The sequence below is a fragment of the Lagopus leucura genome, unplaced genomic scaffold (genome assembly GCF_019238085.1).
Source record: "Lagopus leucura isolate 7727_CA_CO unplaced genomic scaffold, USGS_WTPT01 Super-Scaffold_100019, whole genome shotgun sequence".
Lineage (NCBI taxonomy): Eukaryota > Metazoa > Chordata > Aves > Galliformes > Phasianidae > Lagopus > Lagopus leucura.
The window spans coordinates 1953176-1975616 of NW_024962273.1; the positions used below are offsets into that span (position 1 = coordinate 1953176).

Here is a 22441-nt window from a genome sequence, read left to right on the forward strand (position 1 = left end):
CAGGACCCCTTCTGGGTTGTTTTTTTATTGTTGGGAGTGGGTATTTTTTGTGTATGTCTATGTGTGTCAGCAAGAAACAAACTTTCCTCTAGTCTGAACTAGTGGTACACATAAAAGAATTATTCTAGTAAAGATTAACATCCTCATCTATAAGATGAGCTGCAAAATTATTTAAGGTTATTCATAATTTCTTAGTAATAACTACAAACACGGGATGCAGTACACAGCCACTTGTCATCTCGTGGTTTATGTAGCTTCCACTGCCAAAGCACGTACTGTTACTCTTCTTGCTTTCAGCATTAAAACAACTGCTAAACAGTGACCACAAGCCAAGCATAAAGCAGCTTTGTATCACACCTACTGCAACCAGGCTACATTGGAAAACTATCCTGAAGCATTATCTGATTTTTATTTTCAGCTCTAATACCTTCTATTACGTCCCCAGAACGATCAAGTCTTAACAAGACAAAGCACACGACATTATATATATTTAACACTTTTAATCCTGTTTGTTAGCAGCATTAACAGCATTTCTGGCAATGTCCAGAAAAAAAATGCAGCTGTTTCAGTTTAGTCAACCTGCCCTGCTTGCAGGTTTGTTTCTTCAAACGAAAAAAGAGAAGTATCCATCTCCTTTAACTCACATCTCACATCTTACATTACCACCACTATCTCTAATGTATCGTGGAGGATCTTAAGCATATTATTTCCAGAAACCTTTTACTTTGTAAACACTTAGGACAAATAGGGGACTTCACCATGCTAGTGAGAAATTACCTAAGGATCCTCAGTAGACATCAACGTTTGGGCTTAAGTATCTTTGCCTGACTTCAAGCTCAGTTGCATCTGTAAGAACAGCAGAAGGCAGACAAGCATAAAATGCTTTCTCTGCTCCAATCTCCTTACAGATAGCAGCCTCTTCTTGGAGACCGCTAAAAAACGTGATGAACTGCTCATCAACACTTCCCAGCAGCATGTCTGCACAAAACCCAGAACAAGTAAGATGAGTGTACTTCCTTTTCTAGATATTCCAGCACACCTCTGTCAACTGTCTTTCCAATGTAACTACGAGACAAAGACATGAACTGGTGATAAGAGAAGTTCTCTCTGCAGAAACTCGGCGCTCAACTTGTGCTTCAACACACAGAGTGATAAATCACTGCAATAACTGCATCTGAGGGTGTGCTACAGAGATTAACTCTGAGGGAAGTCCAAGCCACAAAACTACCCCCTGGAATGACATGCTGCAAAGGACAAACATGACTCCCTGCCAAGGAACAACTACGCTACTGAAACATAAACGCTTGTCAACTGAACATCCAGAGACAACTATGATTAATTAATTAGGTCTTTAGATCTTTTGAGACCCAGTTCCCTACAGAAAGGAAAAAGCTTTAGCAAAATATGAGGAAAACACAATAACTCCTGCTACGCCCAGCAGTGGAAAAGTCACATATATTACAGCAAAAAGCCTCACTACTAGCCTAACTGAAAATAAACCTTCCAGAACTTTGCTGCAACCAGTAGAATCAAGGCTGATTTCCTTACAAAGCCTCTTCAAATTCATCTCCATTTATACTGAACTTCTGAATTAAAGAGTTTTGAATCAATTTTTAGATTGACAGAAGACAAGGCTTGCCAGTTACCATACTTCAACATAAAATCAGTACAGAGCCCATAAACAAATACAGTAGGAAAAACCTCACCTTTATCCTTAAATTCTCCCATAAATTTACAAGATAAACTGGAATTTACATACACAGATCCCCCCGGGTTTCTGAGTTCTCTCAGTTACTCAAATTACAGCAACATGGTCCCTGAGCTACAAGCTCACTTCTTACAAAGAAGATTAGTTAATTTGAATTAAAGGAAGAAAAAAAACCACAAAACCAACATTCAGAAACTTACGTTGAATGTGAATGAACTGCTTTGGTTGCTTAAATTCTCCTTTATACAAACGATTGTAATAGTTCACATTGCTCTCTGCTTCAGGAACTGGGATAACCATGCTCTCTTTCTTTTCTCTGAAAACTTGTTGTGCTGAGATAGCCCGTTGCAAGTGATGTTCCTGCAAGACAAAGTGAAGAGTTTATTTTACAGAGTATTTACAAAGATAGTCATCCCACTCTCCTACTCTTTCCTCAGGTTTGTACGCAAATTCCAGATAAGAGAGTCAGGCTTCGCCGTATTTTAGAGGACAGCAGGATGTTTGCTTTCAGGTTAGTGACAAGAGATGGATTCTCCACCACCCAGGAGCCTAACAGATCTTAGAGCTCTGAACAGATAACTGCTCAAAGCACAAACCTTCTACCAGACAGTGAAAAAGTCACTCCAACAACACAAAACACCCGTTTGGTTCATACCAGCTCTGATTCCCTAACTCATTAAAAGTTACCATGTAGAAAATGTATGTAAAACCAGTTAGCATATACATTAAGTCCTTTAAAGCATTCTTACAAACAGTATCACATCAAAAGAATAGCTAATCCCCTCGTTCCAATTTCGCCAGCAGTTCCTACGAGCTTGTTTCTTTAGAAGTTCAGACAGTTAAGTGACAAAGCATCCTCAAAGTGAATCACTGGAAAACACGGACTCCCTAAACAGGTATCACTTCATTCTCACAGGACAGAAGACAGAACTGCCATGGAATCATTTCAGGTGAAAGCCTCGCAGCTTAGTGACTCTTCTCTCAAGGAGCCAGGAGACCGCAAGCATCCTCCTCCATTTCCTCAGTCTTCCTGGACAGCAGTGCTCTCACTTTCAGCTCCAAAATTTGAGAGAAGAGATGACATAGCAGAAAATCAACTCAGAAATCCACTCTAAAGCTCAGCTCTCCCCAACCTATACAACCTTGCTGTGCCTGCTGCAGGGGCTTCAGGTTATCTTCCAGCCATTCCCACTCAACCAGTTGTTAGGAGCAGAATAAGCACAGAATCACAGAATGGCCTGGGTTGCAAAGGAGCACAGTGCTCATCCAGTTCCAACCCCCTGCTGTGTGCAGGTCACCAACCAGCAGCCCAGGCTGCCCAGAGCCACATCCAGCCTGGCCTTGAATGCCTGCAGGGATGGGGCATCCACAGCCTTCCTTGGGCAACCTGTTGCAATGCCTCACCACCCTGTGTGTGAAAAACTTCCTCCTAATATCCAGCCTAAACCTCTCCTGTCTCAGTTTAAGACCATTCCTCCTTGTCCTAACTCTATCCACCCTCATAAACAGCAATAAAGCTTCTGGTGCTCTCTTTCTGGCTCCCTGAGGGTACCCTCCTCACCCGCAGCTGCAGGGATCACCCTGACTCACATATGGGACACATCCCCAGCAGAGCAGCCCAAGCTTCAGCAGATTCTGCACCACGTCTGATGCAGAAATCGTCTCGAGAACAAGACTTCTCCCTCTTTAATTCAGCAGAGCATAATTTACAAAAAGAGCACAGAACAAAAGCCTATCCTTAAAAATACACTGATGATTTTTTAAATGAATTACACCCTCTTAAATATTAAGACGTTGCAGAACTGAAAATAACGCAATTTCTGCAAAGTTAGAATATAACAAATTGGTGACTGGAAGAGCAGCTTCGGGAATCTCCGGTAGCAGATGAAGCAACATTAAATCAAACCACCAGGCTCCCAAGTGAACGCTACCAGAATTAAGACCGGAGTGTGATCACGTATCTGGCGCGATGTGCTGGAGTTAAAACACGCTGAATAAATCTGTCATTCCAACCACGAAGCTGTCTGGGAAAGCTTCACAGTGCTGAGCAGGTAATTCAGCTGAAATAAAATTTGTTTCATTACTGAGCTGTTTTCTGTGGGCATCCCTGGAGTCGCCTGCTAACCGCACAGCGCAGTGCTGGCAGAGAGGGCACATGGAGGCTGCCTGTGCAACTGCTGCCTCCGGTAATGAACGAGTAGATGAGTAAATAAGGATTCACTTCCATGGAAAGCAGGAAAGGAGGGCACACAGCAACCAAAACTCAAAGCGTGCTGAGGCTCTGCGAGCTGCTCCACGGCCCACTGAACAGCACAGATGAGTAATTCCAGTCTCAGTTTCCATAACACTGCTGGTAGGTGTGCAGGGAGTTCCCAAGGAAAGGCTGAAAATAGGTGTCAGTGTTCACTTCACTATACAATGTCTTCAAGCATGACACAGCCTTCAAACAAAGAGCTCTGGAAGCACTACTGTCACTCAATCAGTAGAGCTTCCAAAGAAACAGGTACACTATATCATTTTTGCAATCAGAACTGAAATAACTTTCTACTGAACATGAAGTTAAGGAAAATACAAATTCCAGCCCTAGAAACTGTTCTGTTCAAATGTACCCTGAAGATATATAAATCAATGAGTCTAATTAAATGGCTTGACTCAACCCAAAGACAGTCTTTAAGGTCTTAATGCATTTAGCAACCAACACACAGTGCACCCTTTTGCCCACTTTTCTTTTTCTCTTGAAAGGAAATCACCACCTGTACCTGGCTCTGCAGCAGGGGAGATGCAAAGCTCTCACACACTGAGGGAGCACGAGAGGAAATGCAGAACGTGCTGCCGTGGGGATTAAAAGGAACATCTGTCAAAAAGTCCTTTATCCTTTAAGTTCACACGATTGTTTCCCACAGCACTCCCCTGAAATACTTTCATCATACTTTCAATAAACGCTCTAATTTTCTGGCTGAGCGTGTTTGGATCTCCCTCTGGTTAAACACCATCCTCACACTGAAAAGCTGATCTTTGTCTTTATCATGAAACTGTAAAAAGCAGCTCCTTATTGGACACAGTTCCCTTGGAGAAACAACTTCAGGACATACTGAATACAACTGGTCCCTTCTTCATCCCTTCAATTACACCTCGCAGGCAACAACCAAGCACTTCCAAACAAAAGCTGTGTCACCACCTTTAGACTACTTGTCCCATTTTTTTATTGTTGTTTTTGATTTTGTATATACATTTTTAATCTGACAATCACACCTGCTTACATCTGTATCTACCCTGCAGGGCAGAAAGGCAAACCTGGGACAGCATGATGCAGTACTACAGAGCTTCAGGTCACACCATTCACCTGAGGTATTCCGAATACAGTTGACTTTAAGGACAGAAATGTTACCAAGAGGAACAAAGCACACCCCAGCCTAGCTGTTACCATCAATTCTTCTTAAGCAAGTGCCTCTGACTCTATTGCAGCCCACTGCAATTGTAAGCACGATGGCAAAGGAAAGTGAATGTGGTAACAGGTTCAGCTACTCTGAATGGGTTCCTTCTCTGCTAACCCTAGAGCCACCTTCCCTTTTACCTCCAACCAAAAAAGGAATTAAAAGAAACAAAAGCAGCATGAGTAAATCTTACCAAAGTCTAGTTGGTTGATTTGCCCAACACCAGATGCAAATCAGGAATTGCTATCAGTGAGCATTTTTATATTTAACGTACGCATTCAGAAACAGAAGTTTTGGTATGAGATCAGCAGGCTCACCTTGAAAAGTCTCAACCACAGTTCCAACAAAAAGTTTCAGAGACATCTGTAAACAGCACCTAAAGAGCAGTGATCTGAAGCTCAAAGGCTATGCTAACCGAAGTGCAGCCTTGCTGTAAGTGACAGCCCTACCTGCCTCAGGAACCACAGGCACTGACTCCTCTACTCCTCATCACTGAAGAGCAAGCAGGTACCAAAAAAGCCAGGGTGCCTACAGACCTTTTTTTCCTTTCTTTCCCCCTTTTCTGCCCTGGGAAGGAAAGCAGTTACCTGAAACAGTCACATACACAGCACGAAAACACCACAGAGATTTTCAGCCTTGAGACAGCAACAAGTATCTTAGAGAAACTCACAGCTTCATTTCTAATTTATTTTGAAAAGCAAATACTTTAGTGAATTAGCATATCGAGTTGTTTGGGCTTTTTTTGGTCCTGATCCAACAGAATCTGTTCAGTCATCTGTGCTGTTTCCTCAGGTCATGGTTTCCTCAAAAGGTTCTCTCTGTTACAAAGCCATGTGGAGAGCCAGGCAGACACAGCATCCAAACCCTGTACCCAAAGCAGGGTGCTTTACAGGATCAAAGCTCCTTCCCCAGTTGCCATGCAGGGTTTCTGGCTGGCTGTGGGAAGCAGCTCCAAAAAGCCAGCAGAAGACAGCGTGGTGCTCCCTGCTTGCAGGTGGAAAGTGCTCACAAAACCACTTAAGTTCTTCTGCTGGCCAGGCCGTGTTTTCCCAGTGCAAACTCCCCCAACTTCTTCTTTCACAAGAATTATTCCCCACTCCCCATGTTGTTTTGCCTTCCTCACTGCCAGATTACAGGACTACAGGAAAAAAAACCAAAACCATATTACTAACAGGCTGCTGCTACACACAGCCCAATGAAGGAGGGCAGCAATGTGAACCACACTGCACGATTTCACCCCACAGATTCACAGAAATCCCCACACTGCGTAAGATTTTTATTATTTAGCTACTTAAAAGGCACTCTATTTTTTGTCCATGTTAATAAAGGACCAATAAAAAGAAAAAAAAAGAATCAGCAACAACACGTCTGTCATTGTCTTCCCTTCTCCAGCTTCATGACCCACAATGTCACAAAGCAATACCAGTGACAGCTGGAAGCCAAAGATGAGCTGCTCTCTTTCCATGTGCACCTTGGGGACAAACCCCCTGGAAACCACCTCAAAGATGCTGATGGAGGCTGAAATGATACAACACAAGGGCCATGAGAAACACCTGAGTGAGCTCAACTTCCTTGGACAACGCTTGGCATCCAGATACATGGGTCTGCAAAGGAGCTGGAGGAAGAAAGGGAAAAGAAAGAGAATGAAGGAAGGGAAAAAAAAAGGAGCATTTTGTTTCCAGGTGCCATTGCGTCCCTTTTAGAGAGAACTGTTATAAACAGTTTAACGTTCAGTAAGTGTATTCACTTAGCAGCTTGTGATACATTTGCATCGCTCAGCACATAACAGCTGTAACACTAGAAAAAATTGCAAACAAATTGCAACCAAGGAATTACTGTTATTTTCTTGAAAGAGTGCTTCCACAAGTGTAACCGATTGCCCAAGTCAGACAATCAGAAATGCAGAGGTGAACACCTACGTGTCTTATCCTTAATTTTTTTAATGAGATTATCCCGCAATAGTATTTATAAGACTGGGATTTCACAATGAGCCTTCCCCTCTACTTGTTCTCAAGCTGGATATCAAGAGGTAGGAATGCTTACTGCTGCTAACATGACAGACATGCATTACAAAAATAAAACTGTTCCTGGTGTCAAGAGAGCTTACTGTCCTAGCAATGGAGCTACCAGGAGCTTGGGTACAAAAGCAATTTTATCTTCTTCAGAGACACAATTACCTGGGATGTTTCAGATCCCATTTCTGCATTCAAGAAGTAGGTGCTTACTTGCTTGCTCTCTCACCAAACTCCATGTTTAGTTCTTGTGTTGCTTTTTTCCCAGAAATAAATTCCTACTACATAAGAACCACCACCAGGAGCCTTTCAAGCATAAATTGCCTCTGTTATGCAATTCAAGGTGGTCTGGCAGACAAGAAGTGTGAGCCTCCACAACAGAAATGGTAGAACGTTGAGATAACCAAATGACAAATCAAAATGTAACAACAGAAACCAACCATGGAAAAGGGGCAGAAAACACTTATAAATACACCGACTTTGTGTCACAGGGGGATGTGATGAGATAAAAGGAAGGGAACAATCCTTCAGTGATAAGGAGAAGTGTCAGGGAACTGACATGTAACAAAGGGGAGGACGGCCTCCCAGGGCACACCATGCAAGCCCTCAATCCTTGGGATTTCAAATGACACAGATGTAAGAACACACAAAGAAAACCACTGCTGAAGTAGGTGGATTGGGGAGGTACTGGGGATGTGTGGAGCACACCAGAGAAGGAAGAAATGAGGTCTTTTCCACCCCTTTTCTCACTTCCTTTAGGAGCAATAATTGAGTTTTGATTTCCTTTACTTGTTACACAAATATCACTTCTGCAATTGATCTTTGTTAACAATAGCTTTCATCTCACCTAAATAAAATTATAGTTAAACCTTACATAAGCACTGTGTTACTTTTCTCTAGAAATGGTGAAGTCAGAATCTGATGAATACACCAAGGCACAGAACTGCTCAAAGAAGTAAAACTGAGGCATGGTGTATTAGCTTTACTGGCAAAATAAATTCCAGATAACCTCCTGAATGTTCAGCAGCCATCAAAATGATCTCTTGTGGGGAAAAAAGAAAAAAAAAATTAAAAACAAGATTAATACAAGCAGATTTAATGCTTGTTGATTTAAATTATTCAAACAGGACATCTCAACTAATGTCAATTGACACGGAAATTGCACGGAGCTGACTACTGCTGAATTTTGCCAAGCAGGAGCAACACAAAAATCACACCTCCCCTGCAGCTGCCCCAATTATTTCTTTCCCTTAAGCTGAAAAAAAAGGGGAAAAAAAATATCCCTACCTACATTAGAGATGTTACAGAGCACAGCCTCAACTGCAAAGCCTCCTCACTAGCCCTCCCATGCAGTGCCCTACCTGCAAGGGAAAGCCCTGTGTAAAGCTGTGGTGTGAACAGCCAGCTCCCCAGATCCTACCACTCCCAGCCTGACACCCAAATGAGTTCAGGCACATTTTGTGGACTGGCATTAAGGACTGCACCCTGCAGCCAAAATGCAACTTAATCCAAACTAGGAGTGCGGTGTGAAGATAGGGCTGAACCCATTTAACCTCGGGAAAGCAGCCTCAAGCTCCTCTGCTCCCAAGCATGCTACCCCACCTGCTCCCACCACTTCCCCTAAGAGCACACAGCACTTGGTTTTGGCAGCTAGGCAGCAGGATGGGGCTCAGCTCTCGGAGAAGCCTGAGGAAGCAGGCAAACAAGCATCAGGCAGCAGGGAGATGCAGGGTACCTACTGGCTGCAGGCAGCAGTTAGACAGGCTCAGCTGTATCTTGAAAGCACGTGGAAAGATAAATCACTTGACATTTGTCACAGGCTGAGCTTATACTTGAAGCAGTTGTCACTGGCTAGCTGATAGGTGTTAATGTGATAAGCCCTAATAAACTGATGATGAGTTTTAAGGGCAAATCTTTGTATTGTTTACCTTCAGCCGCATAATTACACCCAGAGCAAACGAAAAGCTGAGTTCAACAGGTCACAGGGAACTGACTGCTCAGATGGGCTCCGAGCCCATCAGCAGGGATTTTCATTCCTAACCACAGTTAACAAAACCCAGCCTAGAGAGCACTAAGGCTGAAATTACCAAACAGGTCATTAAAAAGTAGAAGTCACAGACTGAAAGGAAGCTTCTGTTGGCCACAGAAGTATTTTGCAGGTAAAAGCACTGGAGGCAGGGACAGAAAATGACAGCTGAAAACTGAAATAATGGCTGGGAAACTGAGCTGGAAAGTGCAGCTGCAAGGAACAGCACTGTTTGACTCAATGCGCTTCAGTGGGGGGAGAAACATGCAAGAGCTGAAGACAGGAAAGCTTTACAAAGAGAACAGAACTTAAAACAAGAAAATCTGCAAGGATTAGAACACGGTGTTATGTTACCTACCACCAAACACTCTGGTAATCCCATCAGCCCCCTAATATACACAAAGACAAGTAAATAGGTAAACAATTAAACACATAAAGGTGCTGAACTCAAACTGAGAAGTTAACTTACACTGGGAATAATGCAGCCCCACCTGCACTTCAGCCTTTGGTGTGAACCACACAAAGCCCATTTCTTCCTTCCCCAAGGAAGTCTGCTGTCTTTGCTTTGTGGGGAAATGCAGACTCCTGGGTTTGCTCTGCTCAGACTTTTGAAAAACCTTCTCAGGATTTTCTGTTTGTTTTCCAGAATATTTGTGTGGTTTGGACTTCAGCTCTCCTTCGTTTACCCCCTACGTTAGCCAGAGGTGTCCTGGCATCTTCTTTATTTTACACAGCCCTCATAAACAACGTGGAGGGTTCGACTGCAGGTTATGAGCACACACCCCACACACAGACCTCAAATTTGGAATAGGTTCTGTCCACACATGGAGTCACTTCTGCACAGGTCTCACCTGTTCTGACATGCACAATGGTGGCATGGAACGATGGTATCTGCAGAGATCTCATTATCTCATGACATTTGCTTGATGGCATATTAAGATCAGCTGTTTTAAATCCAGCATTAGGAAAGTGAAATTCATCTTCTAACCTACCTGAACTAATATAGTAGATAAAAGAGGTGCTGACTGCTCTTTACGAACAGTTTGAATCACCAAAAAGCCACACCAATTTCTGTTAAAAAAATAAAAATAAAATTATATATATATATATATATATATATGTATAAGATCTGTCATTAATTTTATTTTTTCTTTATTTTATTTTTTTAAACTAAGAGCGTTCTCATTCCTGAAACTGCATACCTGCTTGGGAAGGCCAAAGGTCCCTTTTTTTTCCCCTCATCCAGATCCTTCAGTGGGGAAATGCACACTTCCTACCAGACTGCTCTGATCATTAAACAGCACAGTGCAGCTCACAGGGTATCTGCTCCACAGCATACATGCACACCGGCTAAGGAATGAATAAAAAAAAAAGCTGACTGTCACTTTATCTGGGAAAAGGTACAGCTGCAGCAGCTTGAAAACAGAAAACAGACACTGCTAGCATCTCCACTCAAATCTGAGTAAGAAGATTTATAATGAAAGACTGAGCACTTCGATGGAAGAGCAAACAGACTGCAAAACTCTCCTCTAGGTGCAATGGGAAGGCAGAGATGACATGCAGTTAGGGTATCAGAGTTTCACAAGTTTAACTGTGAAATAACTAAGCATTCTTTTTCTCCAATCTAAGTTAACTACTCTTCTCATGTGATGTTCATTAAGGTACTTATTCACCTAGTTTTCTAGTGCTCCTCAAGCCTGTGTGTCTCAGACAGCACCAGGTAATGACTTCTGATCAACACCTCATTACTTGACTGCTTTTCTTGAAGCATTTTCCTAGAAGCCAAACGGGTTGGCAGCACAGCAAGCAACAGAAGCTGACCTCCCTCTGACAAACTGAAGCTGTTTAAGGCTCCTACAGGTTAGCTCAGTATAAATGTGTTAAGTGACAGCTATTTATTTGTGCTCCGAAAGCAATCACCTGCAGCACTTCCATACACAAACTCAGCTGTAAAAGAAGCATGCTTCCCAGTAACCATGTCAAAGCACACCTGGAGTGCCACCAGGAAACACAAGCAGTACCAGAGGAACTGCTGCACACACCTCCATACTCCCTGATTTCACTGCAGAAAGCAAGTGGAAGCACAACTTCAAGGAACAGGTACCAAATGAAGCCACTTGCTTTTATGCTGATGGTCACTTGTAATAAATAACCTCATCCATCTCCTTATAAACACGATGAACAAAAAAGGGCACGATCTGTAAAGCATGTAAGATTTCAACAATAGACAGGAAGGCCAAAAGCAGAGCATTCCTGAAGCCCGCAACTAACATCCATGTGTTTATGTTCACATACGCAGCACAAAGCCCCTCTACAGCAATATTATAAAGCAACCATAAATTCATCTACTAAACAGAAATCAGGAGAACTCTTTGAGCATAAGGATGCACAAACTGAAATGCAAATGCAGGATGGGTGCACAACTTCCTTAATGTGCCATAAAATTAATGATCCCTTCTGGTCTATATGCACGTATTTTCAAGTGCTTCTGATTGAACTCTTTCTATTCATGTATCAGCAAAAATGTTCACTGTGTTACTCTACATCAGCAGAAGCATCCAAACAAGGAGTGACTTGAGTAAAATAAATGCTTCTATCTTCAGAGGAGCAGTGAGCTGCTTCAGCAGCACTGCAAGCCAGGTGACGAACCCTAGTTTCCAGTGCTACAATGAAACTGAATTACCAAAGGGATGGAGAGAATATAAACAAAGAGAAAGCAACAAAAAAGAAATGCATTCAAATTTACTTTAAAAATACTCAAAATTGAGCATTAAGTGTACAATCAGTAAAAGAGCATCCTGAGGCAACCACACAGAAACCGAGCATGAAATTCACTTCCCATCCACACTGTCAGCATTATAATAACCTGAAGCCATGTCCTTACTTTGCCTTTCAGCACTTCCTCCCCCCCAGACACCCTCAGCTCTGCCATGCAGCATCAAACTCCGCTGTAGTGAGCAACGCTCAAACCAGAACTTCGAGGTGAGTGCTCAGGTACCAGGCAATCCAGTTACTATAAATTGCCACCATTATTACTCCTATCAACTGCCACCATTTCCAAACAAATCCAGCAAAGTTAAATTCACTTCTGAAAGACTTCAGGCTGAATGTGTGTCTCATTAAGAAGGATTCTTCTGCCAGAAGATGTTAGAATGCTCTTCATTACCACGCATTCAGTCAAAAAACAGATAGCTAGGCAGTAAGAAATAACACAAGGACTTCTCTGCTCTGCAACTTTCCCCGCTTCTAGTTGGAAGGATTCGTGAGATACATTTCTTACCAGCAGAAAAGCACTACAAAATGCTCACACAGTACCTGAAACTCACAAAAGGACAGCTTCCTACTTCTGCTTAATTATGAGCTCCCTCTTACACGAGATTAGAGAACCCTCACGCTTTCCTACACAGGTTTAATTCAGGATAAATGATAAACACTCAATAACACAAACATACTACACACCAGAAGCCTAATCCCTTCACAGCTAGAACCTCCACGTGAGCGAGAAGAGCTGCTGATTTGTAAAACGCTTCGAGCGCTCATAAATCTTTAAGATACTTACATGGAAATCATTCTGGGATTTTCATCAAGATCAGATCAAAACAAAAGTCCAATAACGATGCTCACACCCACACTCCAGATGTGAGAACCAGCGGTGTGCTCCAGCACCCTGCCTGCAACCACAGTGACTCCACACTGCTTTAATTTGTTATCCAAATAAACTTCAGAAAGAGTTTTAGAAATGAGTGATAACAATGAATCACCGCCAACTTTAAGCTGGCATACCAAATAATAGTACTACTTTAAAGATAATCAGAATGAAATCACACACAAAAAAATTAAAAGATGTGAACCGGAGGGCTTTCTTCAATGCAAAAAACTCAATCATGAACAGAGCAAGTCATACACCTCTACTAGAGCAACAGGGCTGTAAGAGACAAGGCAGATACATCAAGCAGCTTTAGGTCTTGAAAATTTGTAAATACAGTTATAGTCAATTGAGGCAGCCCTCAGCTCTGAGATCATTGAGCCGTGTGTGTGAGTGAACACCAGCCGCCCAACAGCTCTCATGGGTGCAGTCCCAGCAGAGGGCTGAGCATACAAAAAAGAATCATAGAACGGCCTGGGTTGCAAAGGACCACAGTGCTCATCCAGTTCCAACCCCCTGCTGTGTGCAGGTCACCAACCAGCAGACCAGGCTGCCCAGAGCCACATCCAGCCTGGCCTTGAATGCCTGCAGAGATGGGGCATCCACAGCCTGCTTGGGCAACCTGTTCCAGTGCATCACCACCCTGTGTGTGGAAACCTTCCCCCTAATATCCAACCTAAACCTCTCCTACCTCAATTTAAAACCATTCCCCAAGACCCCTAAGTAATGGAGACGTCAGAAGAGAACAAATGAACAGCTCTCTTCCCCCAAAACTCCCTATGAATAACAGCAATATTTCTATTAAAAAAAAAAAAAAGCTGTCTGAAGTGAACTTCTCATATATTTAACTACAGCCATCTATACCTGGAAAAGCCTTACATGCCACTAACACAGAAATCTACAGAGAACTGTATGTGCAGCACTGGGTTGAGATCCACCCCACAAACAGAGCAGTCAGCACACAGCAATACCCCAAACTCTCCATCAATGGCACAGCTGAACACCGAGCCCTGATAATGTATCTCACACTGCACCTCTCTGCTGCTTCTCTGACTGCTTCATATCGAGAGTCCTGCAGAACATAACCCCACAGCCACGCTTCAGGGCAGGAATAGAACCACAGAACGGCCCAGGCTGGAAAGGACCTAAAGATCATGAAGCTCCAACCCCACCCACTGGCAGGGCCACCAATCTCCACATTTCATAGCAGCCCAGGCTGCCCAGAGCCCCATCCAACCTGGCCTTGAACACCTCCAGGGATGGACGGGGCATCACAGCCTCTCTGGGCAGCTGTTCCAGCACCTCATTGCTCTCATAGGAAAGAACTTCCCCCTGAAATCCAGCCTAAATCTTCCATAACCCCCATTCCTACAGCCTGGCGGAATTTAGCACACCTCTCCTTACAAAAAAGACACAACGCTTTAGGATCAACCCAAACTAAAATCCATACAGCAGCAACCAACCCAAACCTCATCCTCACTTCGGCAGCCCACGGGCAGCCGGGCAGCCGAAGGGCGAGCAAGCAAACACCGTTTAATCAAAAACAACGCGGTCATTTCGAACGAACCACGTCTGACACGGACCGGAGGCAGCAGCCGGGCTGCGAGAAGCTCCGCGCCGCCAGCACCGCTCCGCTGCTCCCCGTCCCGCGCCTCCACACAGCGCCGCGCAGATGCCGGCGGCGAGGCGCGGAGCACAGCTGCGGGACAGACAGCTGCCGCTTGTCACCGAAAACACCCAGCAGAGCGAACTGAAGCTTCTCTTTACCCGACTTAACGGCACGCTTGGCTTGAAAAGCCCCGGCGCTGACGAGCCCGCAGCCGACCGCACGGCAGCGGCACGCCGCCGCCTGTCACACGCGCCGCCTGACCCGCAACCCGCGCCTAAGAGAAGCGGCTGAAGCGCGCTACGCCGGCTGCGCCCGCTCGCTCATTCAGAGACGCGCCTTGCGCCTTCCTCCTTCTTACGCTAGCGTAAAGGCCTCCCCCCGCTAATCAAAACACTCGCGAGTCGGGACGCAAAGAAGATGGCGGAGCAGGGCCCGCTTACGGCGTCGGACAGCAGTTTACGCTGCGCTCTTTGCGCAGCGCCCAGTCAAACCCGTGCAGCGCCGCGGCGGGGAGCGTGCGTAGTGCGCTTGGTGAATGCCGATGGCCTATTTCCCGTGAGGGGAGGGGGGTGTCTGATAAACAATGGTGCCCCCCCTGCGCGGCTCCCTTACCGATTCCTCCTCTTTCTCCATCCCCGTGGGCATCTGCGGCACAGCCCGGTTGATGGAGACGCAGTCGTTGAGGTCGGGCATGTCCTTGCCGCGGTAGATGGGCAGCGGTTTGGCGGCGTCTAGCGCCCGGGCTCGGAAGGAGAGTTTGCTCATTGTCTCCCCCTCACAATAACACCCCGGGGCCGGGCGGGCGGGGGGGCCCTCAGTGCGGCCGCGCCGCCGCCTCCCAGCCGCTCCCGCACCCGGCCCGCACCACCATGGAGGGTCCCGCCGCCCCGGAACAGCTCTCCGCGGGGCCGCCCGTAGCTCACAGCGCACGCCCCGCAGCCCTAGATCCGCGCCGGGCTCGCACGATCCTCCCCCTGCACCACGGCGAACAGGGCGGACATTAACCAAAGCGGCCAGCGATCCCGGCAGCCACCGCGAGAGTCGGGGGGGGGGGGGGGGGAGGGAGGGGGGGGCGGGGGGAGGGAGGCGGGAGGAGGGAGGAGGCGGTGGCCGCACTGCGCGCGCAGCCAGAGGCGGTGCTGAGGAGAGCCGAGGAGGAATAGGGCGGGTGGATGCTTCGGTTCTCCGTGCTTCAGTCAGCCCGGGGGCTCCGCTCTTCTCCAGGTGGGCTTTCGGCTCACCGATCGGCCCGAAGGAGCGGGTAGCGCTGAGACAGCGGGAAGGCGGCCCGCCCAGTCAGTGTCAGTCAGTCAGTCAGTCAGTCACCGTGCCCCTCAGCAGCTCTACTTCACAGTGAAGGACTGCAGGGAGTTTTGCAGGTGCCGCATTTTTACCTTTAAAGGTGTTTTGTTTCGGTTTTAACTTAACAAATGGGAAAACTGGGACGATCACATGCTGCCTAGGCTGTGATTTCTTGGGGTCAGACCAGTGAGTGACACTCGTCAGGATTTGCATTAGCAAAAGCTGCTGGTAGTGAGCCTGAGCGTGCTCCTTCCTTGTACTTTGGGATTAAAACACATTTCTAAATACAGTTAGGCTAACAAAAGTTAGCAGTGGAGGTTCAGGATGGATATCAGGGACAGGCTGTGGGCAGGACACAGCTCCCAGGGCAGCCAGAGCTCAGGGAGAGCTGGGACACCAACCTCAGCCATAGGGATTGACTGATGCTCTGTGGGAACGGGGTTGGACTCGCTGGTCCTCGTGGGTCCCTTCCAACTCGGGATGTTCTATGATTAAATTAAACTGCCTGCAGCTCCCTGCCCTCAGAGCTCTCACATGCTGTGCAGAAGGAGAAGGGGTAAAAGCCATACACTCCAGTTAATATTACAGACAAACATTTCAGAAACAAACTCGTGCCCGTTCAAAAATATTCCTTCAAGGATTTCATGTAGTACTCTCTGCATGGATTTAATCTTGAAGAGGTGCGGAAGTTCCACATGCTGCAAATTACAGAGTTTCTTGTTTTGTGTTGTCTGCATGTCCAGAGCAGTGTGTTCGCTTGTGCTCTTCTGCTGTAAAAATGCCTTGCTCCTGTTTGTTTTCTCCCTCTTTCAAAATACACAAACAGGAACAGCTAAACAGGAACAAGGCATCCAAATTTTTGAAGAGTGTCCTCAACATGGAGAGACTAAGCCCAAGTCCCCATACAGACAAAGCCACAGTCCTCCGGTGTCCCAGATCTTCTCACATCTACCCAATATATTGCTTTATCATAGAGTCATAGAATCATAGACTGGCCTGGGTTGTGGAGGACCACAATGCTCCCCCAGTTCCAACCCCCTGCTGTGTGCAGGTCGCCAACCAGCAGACCAGGTTGCCCAGAGCCACATCCAGCCTGGCCTTGAATGCCTGCAGGGATGGGGCATCCACAGCCTCCTTGGGCAACCTGTAACAGTGCCTCACCACCCTCTGTGTGAAAAAATCTGCAAAGCCCGTCACATTTCCAATACATCATCACTTCCATATTATATTGACATCATAAATATTGATATCTTGAGATCAGATGGGCTGCTTTTTCTTCTTTCCACCTTAGAACTCTTGCAGGGGTTGTCACTGCAATATGCTGGCCCCGGAATAAACTGACACTGTTAGGCTGATAAGCTTTGACCATGTCACACTTTGGAGTACAGTGTTGACTGTATCTAAGATTCTATTCCATTTTTCTTTTTTAGAAGAAAAACAAAAAACAAACACAAAAGATTGTCCAAACAAGTTTAGTCTCTGAAGTGCAGTTGATTTTTGGTTACCTTATGCATTTGTTATCTGTGTGGTTTTATATAGAAAGTGTATACTGTTCTTGATAAACGTGTGATTTACAAAATGAAGAATAATGAATTCTGTCAGCTAGAGAGAGATAAGGAAGATGGAACAAATGCACTAACTCACAAGAAGAGGAAAAAAAAGCAGAAATAACTTTGTGCTTATGTCACATAGATCAGAATTATCTTGGGAAAGAAATCTGAAAATTATGTTAGATACTCCTATGAAGGCATCAGGTTAATGTTCAGTTATGTAGTACAAATATGAACAAATGAAATTTTAAATTGATGAGGAAAGGAACAGAGAAGAGAGCTGTGATAGTGCATCCCAGTCTAGTAAGTCTTACTTATAATTCCCTTAAACATTTTTGTGTTCACAGACAATTCTTGACTTGCATTGGAATTAACACCCTTTTACACAGAAGCACATCGTAAAGCAGTTCAGAACTCAACACCAGTCTTGCTTGTAGTAGCCCAAACTTTGTGTGAGATGCATTCAGCAATCTTCCCCTTTACAGGAATGTTTAACATTTCTGTAGTTTTTAGCTCAGTAGTTATAGGAAGCAGCCAGACTTCGAACACTTGACGTTGGTTTGCTATCACCAAAGTGATTCACAAGTGGTTGGTAGAGGCAGATGGTTGCCATTTTCCAAAGAGTAATTGCAGTGCACTTGTGCAACAGCTTTAGTTTTTCAGTCTTACTGTGCAACAACAATCAGGAGATTGTAAGTGAAATTAATCCTGAGCTGGAAACAGCACTTTTGTGCATCTTCCTTAGAACAATCAGAGCCCAACAGCTGCGTCTGAGAAACTGAAAGCTGTCATAAGGATAGTGATATTAACTCTTTCATCTAAATGAAGGTGGTAGCAAAGAGAGCTCTGTAGCTCTTGGAAGCTCAGAAGCTAGGTTAGCATTTTGATGATGATCTAATTAAAGAATGAAAATACTGTGACTGTGCCCACACCGGGCAACTGTCTGAAGTTGTCTTAATTATCAGCTGCTAAACTGAGTGTTTAAAGCAAAGGATGAACTGCATTCGACCTCACCTGCCAGGACCCAGCTTCACAAGTTAAAACAGGTAGTTAAAATTGCACTCAAATGTGAACTTCCCCTACACAGTTGACAAACTAAAAGGGGGATGAATTCCGCTTTAAGAAAATGAAGTGCATTTTCAGCTCATGGTTCCTGAGTTTTCTGTATTATGTGGGTTCTCTTACAGCCCTGCTGTAGAGATAACATGCTTTATAAGGTGAGGTTAGCTTTGTGGAACAGGCAGTTCCTCCTGAAATACTTCTTCAAGAAGTTAAAAGACAAGGACTTTCCTTTTTCTGTGCATTTTGTTCTTTTCCACCGCTTAAACAACAGCAATAACAAAAGAACAGAAATGCAACGTATTTACCCTTAAGGTGGCTCTTAGTTCTGAACTCATCCCATTATTTTATTTCCACAAACAATGCAATTCTTTTAGAACTTTGCCCTGCAGTGTGCTGGAGTTTTTTCATGTAGCTCAAAAAGCCACTGCATATATCTGAACATGCCCAAAACTAAAGTTTCAACTTACATTAATACTTCATGTAGCTTAGCTTTAAGCCAGAACCATACATCTTTTCTGTACATCCTTAGATCTCCTCATCCTGTAAAATATTACAGGTTTTCTGAATAATTTAAGCAATAAAAACTATTGTGAGCAGTACCTGACCTCTAGAAAATTTGCTTTTGATGGCGAAAAAGAGCCCCAAAGAACAACATTTCAAACTTGAGCAGTTGAATTGTGACAATTAATTACAGACACCTGCATAACATTTAGCACCAGGAATGCTTGCTCACAGCATAGCTGCCTGAAGAACTGTAATATCTGGCAGCTTATTTGCAAGTGTTTTCTGCTGCTTTTCATTGATGAAATGTACATCTTGGATCATTAGTGTCACATCAAGCAAAAGCCAAAATTTTGATGTCAAGATTATGGTGACATGAAGAATTGTCAGTGTATGTTATTGAAATGTGATGTCATGAGCATGTAATGATTATTTGTTTTATACGTTGTTTCCTTGTGAGTACCAGATGTTTTTAAAGAAATGTGTGGACTGTATAGAAACACAGATAGCCAGCAGTGGTCAATGGCCTCTGCAAAGGCATGGAGTAGTTCCTTAGAAATGACTGAAGTCTTGAAAGATAATGAGAGTATTAGGATGCTGAAGACTTGACTGTAAATACTCAAAAATAACCCCCAAGATTGGAAATGTACAGAAAATTATCTTTGTGTTCTGCAGCATTCCAGATCCTCACAATGAGGATGTGGAGAAATGCCTGTGACAGCGATACTGATGATCCCATTAACAAATATTTCCAAAGTCACTCATACAGCTATTGTACATTCGGGATTCCTGTCTTGGTAGCAGCAGCAGCAGCAGCCTCATTATAGAGTATTTGGATCTCATGTTTAAGTAAAGCTTCACTGGAAGGGAACCTAAAAGCAGCCAGGAGGCTGGCTTAGTAACTTCAGCACAAGGAAAAGTGCTGAGCTTTCCAGGAGATATATGAATGGACTAGGGGAGTCTTTTTAAAGGTTATGAAGTCCTTCTTTCTCCCTAGGTCTGAGAACTCCTATTGAAATGAAAGAAACCTCTGTCCTATTCATTTCAAAGGGAGTTTTGTCAGGAAAAAGAGCTTGATCAAAGTAGCTACTAAGCATTCTTAGTGGCTAATGTTTGGAGTTCAATGTATCAGCTGTTCCAAACCATTTCTATTTCAAATTATTCAAAGGCTTTAAGGAACTGGCTCCCTGCACGTTTTCCTCTTTAAGATTACCAAAACCTATCAGCCAAAATGTGAAATCTGGTATGGAATAGCTTCTCGGGGCATTTAAAGAGCTGAACAATAATTAGAAAATTAAGTTAAAATCTTCATCCCAACAACGGGCACCATATAAAACTAAATAAAAGGGAAGCTATGGAAATAGCTGATTCCCAAAACTACAGCAGGAAGGTAAAATGATGAAAGATTCTCGAGCTAGAAAGCAGCAGGAAGCTCCTCATTTACTTTTATACTAAAAATATCTTTGTCAAGAAATAGATGTAAAAGGAAAGTATACTTTCTGTCTGAAGATTAGCAAAGGTATTCAGAGAGGTCACTGATTCATTAAAGAACCCTGGGCAGTTGTTTCTTACTGTAATCCTATTGTGGATCCTTAGTCAAAAGAGAAATGTATACTCTACTGAGATTGTTGTCTTTTATGACCCAATTCAGCAAGCAAGTTAACAGCAGTACAATTATGAAATCAAATGTATTTGTCTTAGAATTATCCTCCATAGAAGTACACAGCCAAATGACACACTGCTTTCTTAGATGACATAGCCTTCATAGAAAAACAAGTTTGCCCAACAGCTATCAACCTCTAGGGTTGCGAAAACATTCATTTTAAGAGAGGTCATTCTTAGGTGCTTGTAAAGACATTAATGTTTACTGCATCAGCTGAAATTTGTTCTTCATGCTCACATGCCTGTATCCATCTCTGTCACACAGCAATTGCACAGAGGATATGCAGAGCATCAAGTAAAATCATGAGCCAAAATCATTTAACGCGGCTCAGAAACACAGGAATCTTAAAAGCGAATATACAGCAAAACTCCTGCATTTAAATATAGAGAGGTGTTCTAAAATATTATCACCAAAGTGTTTGGAATAAGGATCTTCATGGCTCAAAATGGATACGTGTATTGAAATTACAGCAATCGCCACTGATTTGAACATATTTGAATCACAGACTCATGGAATGACCTGGGTTGCAAAGGACCACAACGCTCATCCAGTTCCAACCCCCTGCTGTGTGCAGGGTTGCCAACCAGCAAACCAGGCTGCCCAGAGCCACATCCAGCCTGGATGTGACATTGTTTAACATTGAAAAATGAGTGAAGTGGTGTCTGCTTTGGTGTTGGACACATCAGAGTGGAGAGGAGATTCCAGAGCAGCAGCACCAACGTGGCATGGTGGATATTGCAGTGAAGATATGACGTGTTCCCTTCAGTCTCCTGCCTCAGATGCTCACACCAAGGTGGGCAGGCTGCCTCGTGGCTTGGAGGGAACAGCTTTGTGTCATTAAGCACAAGATATGAAAGTGAGCAGGAGGAGATGTATAGCATAGCATACCAACCCTCTTCTAGTACATGAGGAAATCTCAGCACAGATCCGTATTTCTCTTAGGACACACAACCGCTCTCTCCTGTTGTTTCTCCCTTCCCCTCAACACAACAAAAGCAAAGAAAACAAAAAGCCTTTGGCACTAAGCAGACCGAGCTGCTCTCTTCCTGGTCACTGAGCAGCGCAGCTTTCACTGCTGCAAGGCACGTGCTGTGTGACTCAGTGCAACTTGTTTTACCACCAGGAACAAGGCAGCCTTGCAGTGCAGCGACTGGTAAAGAGGAAACCAGTGGTTATGCCTGGAACGAGGAAATCGCTGTTGTAATTGGTACATAATGAGTATTGTATCCCTGCTGCTAAGGTTTTGAAAGTAACAGTAGGCCTTACAAAGGGACATTTATTATGTCACCCAGAAAAATCTAGCAGAGAAAAACGTGAAAAATGGACTTTACAGATGTCCACAAACTTATCCCAACATCTTGCAGCTTGCGAGGCAAATGCAACATCTTATTGGTATCTTTTGTGTCTTGAGGAGCTCCTCAGCATGTGTTAATGAAGTCATAAAATCCCACGTGTTCTGCCACTTCCCAGGTACATCTGTGGCATTGCTAGGCCAAAAAACCAAGAATCACAGAACATTAAAACTGTGGGATTTTAATTCAGAACCCAGAACAGTGAGGGAATTTTCCTAAAGTGGAATCTGTGAAAAACTGCCCCAGCAGCGTGGGGTGCTCCCTTTCCTTTTAAAACCTTCATCGTTCTGCTGAATTTTACCTTAAGGGTAGAAGTGGATCTGCTTTCTAAAAACACATTTGCATGCACCAGTAAAAGTAAGAAACCAGGAGATACATGGAACAGAAATGCTCCAAAAGCTGCATGCTCCCCTAAAACATCACAGTAAGCACTGCTTTCTGGAACAGTGGTCCAGATAAAGTCATTTGTCACGCTGATAGAAACAGCAGCATTCTTCCTGCCCACCCAGTTCTGGGGCTGACAGGATTTGGTTCAGCCTGATCTGAAGCAGCAGTGTGGGGAAAGGCATCTTTCAT

At 44.2% G+C, this 22441-nt stretch overlaps 1 protein-coding gene across 1 annotated transcript in view; it reads right to left on the bottom strand.

Annotated features, from left to right (window-relative positions):
- EPC2 (enhancer of polycomb homolog 2) overlaps positions 1-15229 on the bottom strand; it is a 40783-nt gene extending 25554 nt beyond the window's left edge. Inside the window, exons 1-2 of the mRNA XM_042877889.1 lie at positions 15048-15229; positions 1909-2068 (exon numbers count right to left, since the gene is read on the bottom strand). Coding sequence (XP_042733823.1) covers positions 1909-2068; positions 15048-15200 — 313 coding nt within the window. The 5' untranslated portion in view covers positions 15201-15229. The remainder of the gene's footprint in view (positions 1-1908; positions 2069-15047) is intronic.
- Between the last annotated feature and the right edge of the window lie 7212 nt (positions 15230-22441).